General features: G+C 36.1%; 1 protein-coding gene across 1 annotated transcript in view; it reads right to left on the bottom strand.

Moving 5' to 3' along the window:
• Window positions 1-12,378, bottom strand: part of LOC125651219 (poly [ADP-ribose] polymerase tankyrase-like) — a 59,544-nt gene that overhangs the window by 9,902 nt on the left and 37,264 nt on the right. The window contains exons 32-41 of the mRNA XM_056165803.1: window positions 10,307-10,501; window positions 8,767-9,059; window positions 8,120-8,298; window positions 6,750-6,855; window positions 5,572-5,741; window positions 5,220-5,358; window positions 4,488-4,609; window positions 3,493-3,571; window positions 3,219-3,396; window positions 793-900 (exon numbers count right to left, since the gene is read on the bottom strand). Of these exons, the coding sequence (XP_056021778.1) occupies window positions 793-900; window positions 3,219-3,396; window positions 3,493-3,571; window positions 4,488-4,609; window positions 5,220-5,358; window positions 5,572-5,741; window positions 6,750-6,855; window positions 8,120-8,298; window positions 8,767-9,059; window positions 10,307-10,501 (1,569 nt within the window). The remainder of the gene's footprint in view (window positions 1-792; window positions 901-3,218; window positions 3,397-3,492; window positions 3,572-4,487; window positions 4,610-5,219; window positions 5,359-5,571; window positions 5,742-6,749; window positions 6,856-8,119; window positions 8,299-8,766; window positions 9,060-10,306; window positions 10,502-12,378) is intronic.

The following is a 12,378-nucleotide window of genomic DNA, read 5'->3' as shown; positions in this document are numbered from 1 at the left end:
TGGTCCTACAATATAACAGTCATGAATTACGAATTATAAATGCCCAGATTTTGCCCATTTCCTGTATTAAAAAGTTGACCTTGACCCAACAATGTTTCGATCTTGATTTTGAAGAAGAGTTAATATGAAATCTCTATTACGTTGTTAATGAACAATCTTCAAGGAAAATTGCCCGAGCCTTTATTCAATACAAAGTATTGACCTTGTCCATTTTCTTCTCCAATCCACCATTTGAATTGGACAGGTCAAAAGCAATATTCGCAGGATCATTCCATATGTAGGCGTATAGCGATACACGAACATGGAGTATAAAGCAATACATTATTATATATCCATCCATGTATCATTTTTTGATAATGTTGATTTCACAGTGTGATCCGATTTTCCGGATCACCACACTGTGGCTTTCTGTATCCTCTGAAAGGTCACAATGCATCCACACGTTTTTCGTGAAAAATATTGACAGCATCACAAACAATACTGCATACACAAAATATAATTTCACTGTATGTCATTTGAACTACAATAATTATCTTAAAAATGTAAATTTAAAAATACATAGGGGGGTATATAATAAATTTATCATTACTACAGTAACTTGATCTGAAGAGTTGGATCACATCTTGTTGATGGGCGCGGATCATCATATCACACTTTGCATCACGTGTGATCCAATGATCCATGCCTGTCAACTCGATGTGATCCAACTCTTTGGATCAAGTTACTGCGCCCCACCCCCCTTAAATTTTATGGAGAAACAGGAAAGGTGATCGTCACCAAACCAATACTTACATGAACTGTAAATGTACTTGAGTATATACTGAGCCTCACAGCTTTCCTCATCCAGCAGAGATATTCCACACCCCATGGCTTGGTACACATAGTCCAGGGGATTCAATTCTGAGGAGATCAATATATTCAATTAGAACGACGCTTTTATTTTCAGTACAGCAGCAACAAACTCATCCAACACCGACCATGGATGACGGAAACAAAAATAATTCCTCCCCGTGTAGGGTATCCAATAAATAACACTAATATTCTTACTAACTGAAAATTTAACTGAAAAATTCATTATCTCATGAACTTTCATCTTTTGAAATAGGCTAATCACTGCATATAAATACATTTAACCTTATCAGGAAAACACAAATTCACCATTAAAATGCAAGTAGAATTATAAAAATATAAGTAGAAGAATTGTCTTTCAGTTTTTTGATGCTCCACTCAATATGCTGGGGTGTGAAGAGGCCCGAGATATACTGTATAAGCTTAATTTTTAGCGAGGATTTAATTTTGGCATTATTAGCGACAGTGTTGAGATCCCTAAAATTGAATGAAGCCAATACTTATTCTCTATCGGAGGTGATAGCTATCTTTCTTGGAATTCTACAGTTGCTAAAATCAGCTCTCGCTAAATATATTAATACCCATAATTCATGAACAAACCACTAAATTTACGTCTCGCTAAAAATAACCACTTATACAGTATCATCTCATATACTTTCCAAAATCTAAAAAATATTTCTCTAAATATAGTTCTTTTAATTTTAAATCTATATCAGTCAATTGTCAGACAGAAAGCTAGCTTGAAGAATTACTTTTTAATTTATATGCCAAAAACATCTTTTTAACATGGTATATTTTTGAATTGATTCAGCAATATTTTTTAAAAATACGACTAATTTTTAAAAAAACTCCTGGTGATTGATTTTCTGTTCTGATACACTGTATCCTTCCTCTAAGTTTTTGATGAATTTTCTTTGGGGTTATCTGTAAACAAATACTATTGCAGATTTCAAATTGAGTACAACATACTAAAATGATAATTGACCCACCTTTTATCGCAATTCACCTTTGAATTAGAACGTTTTGGCCGATATAGTATTGCGTTGTGTGACGACACAATTGAATCCGTTTGTAATACAATTGCGAAATGCAACAAAAACTCTCATTGGTCCATATGTATAAGTCCGCCCAAATTACCTTATACGGGAGTAGTCAGCATTTGAAAACATGACGGCCAGATGCTAGATGGGGAAAAAAATTCAAAGGAAGAAAGAGGAAAAAGTTGTATTCTTGTGTTGTTGTCTCATAAATTTAATATCAAAAAAATTCCTAACATATTTTCCTACTATACTTGTGTCCAAACATACCTTCAAATATTAATTAAAGCCCCCATACGACCCAAAAAACTCGATCACAGCTTTTGATGATTTCGTTCGTAGACGTAGCCATGTTAGGTAGCCAGTCAATTCGAATCCCGGTTCATTTCCATACTAGCACAATAGCGTCTAGATGTGTACTAATACCCCACAAATATTTTAGCTAAATTGTTTAAATAATATACCACCCCAGTCCTATTAAATGATAGTTATTAAAATAACTAAACTCACAGCAACGCGGCTTTCATTAGTCAAGAGCGGTCGCGCCGGCCGGTCTCCATCTAATGGGCTTATGTAGCATTTTCGTTAATCAAGAGCTTATTTACCTTTACAAAGACTGGTACAAAAAAATGTTTTAATTTCTATTAATTATTCGTGTTGATAATAAATGAAGAGCGAATTCATATTAACTTACAACCAATTTTATGAATAGATACCAAAAGCAAGAGTTCGAATTGACCGGCTACCTAACATGGCTACGTCAACAAACGAAATCATTTGAAGCTGCGAGTTTTCGGGTCGTGTGTGGCTTTAATGAATATTTGAAGGTATGTTTGGACACATGTAGATCTATATAGTAGGAAAATATGTTAAGATTTTTTTATATTGAGTTTATGAGACAGCAACACAAGAATACACCGATATCAGGCCTCAACCGTCCGCAGCTTTTTGTGGCCCGTAAATCGAAGGTTTTTATAAGAGGTGGATCTTTTCAGAGAGCTATGTACAGTTCTCCAGCTACACTGAATCCGCTCGAGAAAGTGGGCGGGCTGTAATCGGCCAATGAAAACTCTTGTTGTATTACATCAAACATGTCATTCAAATTGTTCAATCGTCTCATTCAATTGTGTCGTCACACAACGCAATACTATATCGGGTAAAGCGTTCTAATTCAAAGGTGAATTGCGATAATTGGACTTGGGTGCCCATTAGTATTTGACTTGCACACTCCAGTTCCAGTAAATGATAATAAACCCACCTTTTAACCTGACTTGGGCACCCATTACTATTTGACTTGCACACTTCAGTTCAAGTAAATAATAATTAACCCACCTTTTAATCGGACTTGGGCGCCCATTAGTATTTGACTTGCACACTCCAGTTCCAGTAAATGATGAAGAACTTCAAGTTTCTCTTTCAGTTCCCGCCCATCAAAGATTGGGCTAACTTTCTCGAAGGCATACCCATTCATTGGAACCAGGTGGTAGTATTCATTAGAGAGTCTCCCAATCTGAAATAATACACAAACGGTTCCCAAGTCAAAATATCAGCTCCTGTTAAAGTCCAATGTGTGGTGAAAATTCTCCATTATATTATAATCTCACACCTCTGTCCTCTCCTTCTCCTCCTCTTCCCGAGAGAGGGACCCTGCACACTGTTTATCTTCTATTCTTTTAAGCGCCTCCCTATCAATAGACAATTGACAAACTGAAATAAAATGCCCATGGGCTACATTGATCAGCGGAGTAATTGCAATCTTTCCAACAGACGTGTAAATTTTCTCTGAACACTCCTCCCTCAGAATGATAGAAATAACTTCAGACTTCACACTACATTAGAAAACTTGCACATTTCTCCAAGGTTTCTTAGGATGTTTCTAAATAATGAATGTGTCCTAAATGTTATTTTGTAAAACATCAAACATCTTTTGTGACCCAATCCCATCCTCTGGAGCCATGGCTTGAACAAACTTTAACCTAAATGTCCATTACATGAATGTGTTAATCTTACAATATTTACATTCCAAATGTTTTTGCCTTTGATATCTCTACAAATTGTAATGATAGCAATTTTCTCATGAATGCATTCCAGTTGTAAGCAATGTGCTTATGAAGAGAAACAAGTAAATATATTTTTTAACAGCTGGGAATTCTGACAGAAATGAAAGTAGAATGTAAATCTGTATTTTTTAAAACACTCAAGGTATGAACAGAAAACACACGAGGTATGAACAGAAATGCTGGTATATTTTTCACGAAGCGATAACACTCTTCATGAAGTTATCGACGTATAGCGTCACAGTTCATACCCTCGAGTGTGTTCAAAAACGAAATTTATTTCCTAATTGTTGACCAGTCTAAGTTTTTTTTCCTTAGAAAAAGTTTTCCAAAACAAAATTTTAAGCTCTTACAGTGGCCCTTAAAGAATATTAATATTTCTCAACTACAAACTAGGTCTCATCATAAACATGCTAATTTTTCTTAAACCATGAAAGTAAGTCATTCTAGTGTCTTTCCACTCTCATTATATTAGCATGCTCAATTTCACGAAAATAAGCGACCCTCCGCTTTGTATCCTTTCATTCCCATTCCATTAACCTACCCAATCTGCAGGAGGAGTTTCTTGCCTTCCAACAAAGTGTCCTTCTTAATCTGACCGAAGGGCATAAAGACTTCATCTAAATTCCACTTCTTGGTAGCTGCGTTTAACATGCTGACACTGGACTGCAAAATACAGGTACGACGTAAATGTGTGCGACATGAATGTGTGCGACGTAGACGTGTGCATTAGCTTCATGACACAAATATTTTTATTTGGAGAAAGCTTCTTCCTTGTCAAAGCATGTTATTGATTGTGAAACTAGCACTCATTGGACATACACGTCTAACATCAACTCAATAAACTCATTGAGAGATGCAAATACCACACACAAATTGGAGAGCAATCTTATCCAGCAATTATCAACATGTACATGTACATGTAGTTAATGGTAAATTTGGGAGAAATCATTTTCCAATAAATATATGAGTGAAAATAAACACAGATTGAAATCTATTCTAAAGTTCGTTCATAATTGCACAATGAAAGATAAAAGGACTGCAATAAATCTGTGACCTACAAATCGTAGTAAGATTTAGGAACCAGTACCAAAATAAATTGTAGGAAATTTGCAGGAAAAATATTTATTCTTTCCATCATTTTCAAAACTTGTGGAGACAAACCGCAACCATTGCCTGCATAATACTGAAGATTTGACACAATGGATAGTGCTATGCTTTTATAAGGCAGCCCCCCCCCCCCCCCCAAATTAAATAAAAATAAAACTGTCTTTACCAATTCCTTCATCAGATCCTGTAAAGCTTTTGGTAATTTGGATGGAATGTCCGATTTGAGACAGAATTCTATTTTACGGGCTTTCTCTGGATTCACGTCTCTCTTCACTAATCTGTATTTCTTTGCATGAATTTCAAATCTGAAATATCCATAAAACAAGATTTCTCTCCAGAAAAACATATACATGTACATGTATCTGCATTCCACAGAATTAATCAACATTGAAATATCACGTTATCATCATTCAAAACACAATCTTGAAAACATACACCCGTAATCACATTAACACCATGAAATCTCTTCCATTTCACCTTTCAGTGATGCTCTTGGCATATCTCCAGCTATCACTTACTTTTTCACATTCGTCCATGCGTTCCCCGTCTTTGCCTTGAAGATCTTGCAGAACTCGGTCACTGCACTGGCCTGGGACTGGAACGGGGTATGCTGGTACTGACCACTGTCCCCAATCCGACCCCAACGTGTGAACAGAATGTAAAGGTCGATTCCCTTCTGATACACAATCTAGTAAAATTCCAGGAAACAACTAAGATACTTTAATAGACTAATAACTCTTGAAGACTTCTTCCAAAATACCAAAGAACATGTGCATGTGTTTGTGTCAATAGTCAACTGTTCATAAAACAATAGGCCTACAGGTCTTATTAGTCACCTGAGTATTGATTAAAAGTATCACTAGACCCAAGGCTATGGAATTGGAATCTAGAATAATTCTCCTGTTTTGCAGATTTAAGCTAAATTCTAATATTCAGCAGCTGTATAAGACCAGATATGTTCTTAAAACACAAACATCCTCCAAAAGTGCCCATATCAATGAAAGACTTTACATAATAAACATATGTTATATCATTACTATATGACAATTTTGGTACATCCCTTTCTTAAAATTGATATGCATATAGTTTTCTACAGTATCAGCAAAACCCAAGTCTTTCAAATAACATTGACCACATTATCACCACCCTACCCTGATACCAAAACCCCTACTCCTAGATAAAGGGCCACCTGCTCCATCTAAATATCCATTTAGTTTCAATTCAGTATCAATAACACTAAAGAAGATGTTAATATTTTAATCATAAACACATGAGTGAAAGATTCTCAAGAGGGATGTTAAACAATATTTAATCAATCAATCATAAACACTATATGCCAAGCTTGACCCTGAGTCAGAACCTCTACCAGGATTATGAAAATTTACAATTTTCCAGCTCTACATCACTATGCATTTAGCTTTTCTTACAGATGTGCAGTTGTTTGAAATTTGGTCAACTTCTGCCCTGCCCCAAAGACCCATGGGGAGTGCAGTATTCCTGAAATTTACAATTTATGTCAACCCTGTCTCAAGGATCCTTCATACCAAATTTGACAAAAATTAGAAGGGTAGTTAAAGAAGAAGTTAAAAATATTCAACTATTAATGCATGACATACCACGACGGACACAGACCCATATCAATAGGTCACCTGAATGATTCTGGTGACCCAGAAAGGTAAACTACGCTGAGCAATACCTGTAGGCGATAGAAGTTGTACATGCCCCATCTTCCTTGACTCACATCCACCTTAGATAACAAGGCATCATAGGCAACTCCCTGAGACTCGTCAAATACAACCTCTCTGTGAACAAAACAAAGCAAATCAGGATCAACAAGAGCTCCACAACATTCACAATTACCTGTTCTTACTATTGTACACATAGGGACACACCTAGTGCTCACCCCTCAAACACATGTTACATATTTTGCTACTCTTTCAAAAGTAGGTCAACAAAACCCAATCTCAAACTTTACCTCAATGAGATAAATCATGCATAAATTTTCAATTCAATAGCTACAGGGATAACCACATCATTCACCTGAGTCACCCTGGCCCATATATATAGATTTCCATATATTTGGATGTAAAACTTTGATCCCCTATTGTGGCCCAACCTACCCCCGGGGGTCATGACTTTTACTATCTTGAATCTGCAACTATGTGATAAAGCTTTCATGTATATTAAACTTCTTTGGCCCATTGCTTCTTGAGAAGAAGATATTTAGAGATTTTTTTCTATATATTTGTATGTAAAACTTTGATCCCCGATTAATGTCCCACCCTACCCCTGAGGGCCATAATTTTAACAAACTTGAATCTGCGCTATGTCAGGAAGCTTTCATGTAAACTTTACAGGCCCAGTGATTCTTCAGAAGATTTTTAATGATTTTTATCTATATATTTCTATGTAAAAATTTGATCCCCTATTGTGGCCCCAATCCACCCCTGAGGGCCATGATTTTAACAAACTTAATTTGCACCATGTCATGAAGCTTTCATGTAAATGTAAACTTTTCTGGCCCAGTGGTTCTTGAGAAGATTTTCAAAGATTTTACCCATATATTCGCATGTAAAACTTTGATCCCCTATTGTGGCCCCAACTTACCGTCAGGGGTCATGGTTTTAACAAGCTTGAATCTGCACTATCTATGTCAGGAAGTCCAGTGGTTCTTGAGAAGATTTTTAACTGACCCCACCATATTTTTGCATTTTTGTTTTTATCTCCCCTATGATGGGGGCATAGCTCTTCATTTGAAAAAACTTAAAAGCCCTTCACCCAAGGATGCTTTTTGCCAAGTTTGGTAGAAATTGACCCAGTGGTTCTGAAGAAGTCAAAAATGTAAATGATAGTTTACAGACGGACGGACAGACAGACGACGGACAGCAGGTGATCAGAAAAGCTCACATGAGCTTTTAGCTCAGGTGTGGTAAAAAGACAGGAAAAGAGTTTGCATGGACGGACAGATACACTCACAGGCTGATCACTATTATGCGGGGCCCTAATCATCACTATTCCACTCGAACTCACAAAACAAAACCACAACGCTCCGTGAACATGCCTTACCCCACATCTTTTATGACACAACAACTGTCTGGTAACACCTTCTCTGGCTTTCCATCCACTTCCATGTCCTCCGCTGCAAACTTTTTCAGAAGAGCCTCTGCATCAGCATGATAATCAATACTATCCGTTTTCAACAGAGGATCCACAATATCTGAATTGCTGGCAAATGTTGGTTTTTCCTATATCGTTAAATAAAAAATGGTGTTGAATTTCTGGTGTTTGTCTTTTTATCACCTGATAATTTACAGCAGAAGATCCCCTGAACCAAAATTTTCTCACTGAAGTTTCTAAATGAGCGATACATTTAATGATCTCTACATTCTATTTGTTATATATATATGTATATGTACACTGTCAGTAACAGTAAACGTCTAGCAAGTCTTTATTTTTTAAGCAAAAGTATTTCATGGGGATTGAATAAATTGTTCTTTTCCTAGATAAGACAGAGGTTTAACTGTCTGCAGGGGGCTTGCATGTAAAGTCATTGATTATTCTTGTCCAATGACATGAATGAAAAATTGAAAATCTACCCCAACAATACATAATGCAATGGTTTTGTATTTAACACTGTAAAGTCTAACATCCTGTGCAGTCTCTCCCAATGCATGTCACATTACACAACCTTTACTGTACAAAAATTCCCATACCCTTTTCTCCTCCTCAACACCCGAGAGTTTCTGGAGAAATGCTGCCAATTTACATGCTCCACGGATCAGTGCGTGGTCCAAGGGAGACAACCCTGCATGGTCCTTCTTCTGTATGTCTGCTCCACATTTGGCAAGAACAGACAAAATTTCTTCATTATCAAATGTTCCCACTTCCAGCGGACACACTGTATGGTGCACTGATGTCCAGCCCTGATGGTCAGTGGCATTCATATTCACATCACTGGTCTTTGTTATAGATTTTCCCTGGTTTGCTTTCCACCACTTTTCACTCTCTGAAACAGTGAGAAGTTCTCGAGTCTGAACAGAATCATACTTTTGCACTACAAATCCTTTCATCAGATTTCAGTCTCTCTAACAAATCTCCATTACCTTTCATCAGATTTCAGTCTATAACAAATCTTCATTACCTTTCATCAGATTTCAGTCTCTCTAACAAATCTCCATTACCTTTCATCAGATTTCAGTCTCTCTAACAAATCCTTCACACTTCCTATACACAGCAGATTTCAGTCTCTCTAACAAATCTCCATTACCTTTCATCAGATTTCAGTCTCTCTAACAAATCCTTCACACTTCCTATACACAGCAGATTTCAGTCTCTCTAACAAATCTTCATTACCTTTCATCAGATTTCAGTCTATAACAAATCTCCATTACCTTTCATCAGATTTCAGTCTTCACACTTCCTATACACAGCAGATTTCAGTCTCTCTAACAAATCTCCATTACCTTTCATCAGATTTCAGTCTATAACAAATCTTCATTACCTTTCATCAGATTTCAGTCTCTCTAACAAATCTTCATTACCTTTCATCAGATTTCAGTCTCTCTAACAAATCTCCATTACCTTTCATCAGATTTCCGTCTCTCTAACAAATCCTTCACACTTCCTATACACAGCAGATTTCAGTCTCTCTAACAAATCTCCATTACCTTTCATCAGATTTCAGTCTCTCTAACAAATCTTCATTACCTTTCATCAGATTTCAGTCTATAACAAATCTCCATTACTTTTCATCAGATTTCAGTCTTCACACTTCCTATACACAGCAGATTTCAGTCTCTCTAACAAATCTCCATTACCTTTCATCAGATTTCAGTCTATAACAAATCTTCATTACCTTTCATCAGATTTCAGTCTCTCTAACAAATCTTCATTACCTTTCATCAGATTTCAGTCTCTCTAACAAATCTCCATTACCTTTCATCAGATTTCCGTCTCTTTAACAAATCCTTCACACTTCCTATACACATCTTTCTAACAAATCTCCATTACCTTTCATCAGATATCAGTCTCTCTAACAAATCTCCATTACCTTTCATCAGATTTCCGTCTCTCTAACAAATCCTTCACACTTCCTATACACAGTAGATTTCCGTCTCTTTAACAAATCCTTCACACTTCTTATACACAGCAGATTTCAGTCTCTCTAACAAATCCTTCACACTTCCTATACACAGCAGATTTCAGTCACTCTAACAAATCCTTCACACTTCCTATACACAGCATGCTGCTTACCTGTTAGACTGTTTTCTTTTCCTGTGGATTTTTCTTTAGAGGAAGATTTGAAGATGGAAGGGAACTTTTCTGGGACCTCCTCGTCATCCTCCATAACGTCGGTGTCTCTGTCGCTGTCCTGATCGCTGTGTTCGGAGCTTCCTGATTCATTGTCCTCTACATCAGAGTTTTCCACTTCATCTTCCAGATCAAAATCTAAAATTCAATTCCCTGGGTCAATTCCATGTTCTGTATATCTACTTTGTAGGAATCCCTATAACATTGGATTTTCTACCTTTGTCATCTATTGCTGCTTTTTTTGTACGTAATGTTAAATTTGACTGTGTGATGTTCTACTGATTTGAAACATATTTTATAAGTATACAGTGGGATTAGTTACAAGTTCCAGCAACCTGAGAAAATCTCTCCCGATGTTCTACTGATTTGAACACATTTTATAAATATACAATGGGATTAGTTACAAGTTCCAGCAACATGAGAAAACCTCTCCCAATATTTTACGTTGTATGCTTGACGTCAAACGAAATTCAAATTTCTTCTTCAGAAGACAATAATGAAATTCAGTTAAACTTGCTATAACGGTCACCTCTATCAAGCGGTCATTGTCCCATGCGGTCATCTTAATTCCTTCAGATTAAAAATCCTATAGAACTCTATTAAGCAGCCATCTGTGTAACTCAGTCAGCAATTTCCAAAATTCATACTAAACCACTATCTGTTTCACATGGTCAGCAATTACCAAAATTCATACTAAACCACCATTTTCCTTTGTGTGTTGGAGCCATGTTTAATTATCATGACTTCCGTCTGGAGTTTATCTTCCAAATGCAGGTAGATGGTATCTGATTGCGTTTTTACCATAAACTGATTAAGCGTGGCGAGATCAACAATATAATCCGTCTAATTAGATCAATTTTGAACAGTTGGATGAACAAATAAAGGTGTCTATTAGCATATCATAATGAGTTGTTTTCACATATTAAACCTAAAGTGTTCATTTCATATGTTAATTGACTTAAAAGAGAAGAAGGAATTGCTATATCTGTAAGAAGGATATGAGGCCATTAAAATGACAGAATGGCATTACTTGCTATACTGCTGCTTCAAATTGGGCGTTGGGAAAACTTAAATTACAAATATCTTAAAAGGGAAATCTGGAATAATAAGCGATAAAGAAAACAATACATCTACTGTACAAAAATCATCAACTTGTCTTCAACAGAGAACAGCTTTATGTGAATTACTTAAAAATGTCTCAAATTTAGCTGTTTATTATGTACAGTATAGCAATCTATCTGCATTTACATGCATGTACTGGAAATGTATATACACACACTGTATTTTATAGTATACATGCATGTACAATTGTAAATCATGGACGATGTTCATGTATTATTTTTGTACATAATTACTTTAAAGCAGATTAATTACTTTATAAAGTTATTAACTTTCCCTTAATTACATGTTTGAAAACATCTGCATGTATAAGAAAACAGTGAGAATATTATTTAGAAAGTAAATATAGTGTGGCACATATATAAATCATCTGGAAAGCCTCAGGCCTTTCACCCAGATAACGCATAAAGTATAGTGTTAGACCAATGCACGTCAGGGGAATCCCAATATGATGTATTAACTCATATGCAACTGTCTAGTTTTAAGGCTGAAAGAGCGTAAAATAACGAATTACTAAGAGGTATTTGATATTTTTATTTCTATTAATCTTATGGCACGGTACTGTTGTAACAAAATACACAAATTTACACAGATAAGACCACCGATGATCTGAAAGTTTGAACTGGTCAAGTGACTGTCACTTGAAATGGCAGAGTGACGCAGTTATTTGTAAACATCGATTTAAAATCAAATAATTTTGGTTAAAACAAGTGAAATAATGTATGATATATCATACAGCCTCATAACTACATACGTGCGATGATTTAATGGCGTTTTTTCGAGATGGGGGAAATGTAATTCGGACCATACAGCTTTAAGCTTCATCAAGAGGTCACCTCTCTCTAAAGGTCACTTCTAATGAATCGCCCCGGTGACTGCTTACTATGGGTTTGACT

The sequence above is a fragment of the Ostrea edulis genome, chromosome 5 (assembly GCF_947568905.1).
Source record: "Ostrea edulis chromosome 5, xbOstEdul1.1, whole genome shotgun sequence".
Classification (NCBI taxonomy): domain Eukaryota; kingdom Metazoa; phylum Mollusca; class Bivalvia; order Ostreida; family Ostreidae; genus Ostrea; species Ostrea edulis.
Note: the sequence above shows the minus strand (reverse complement) of the source record. Positions and strands in the feature narration are given on the sequence as shown.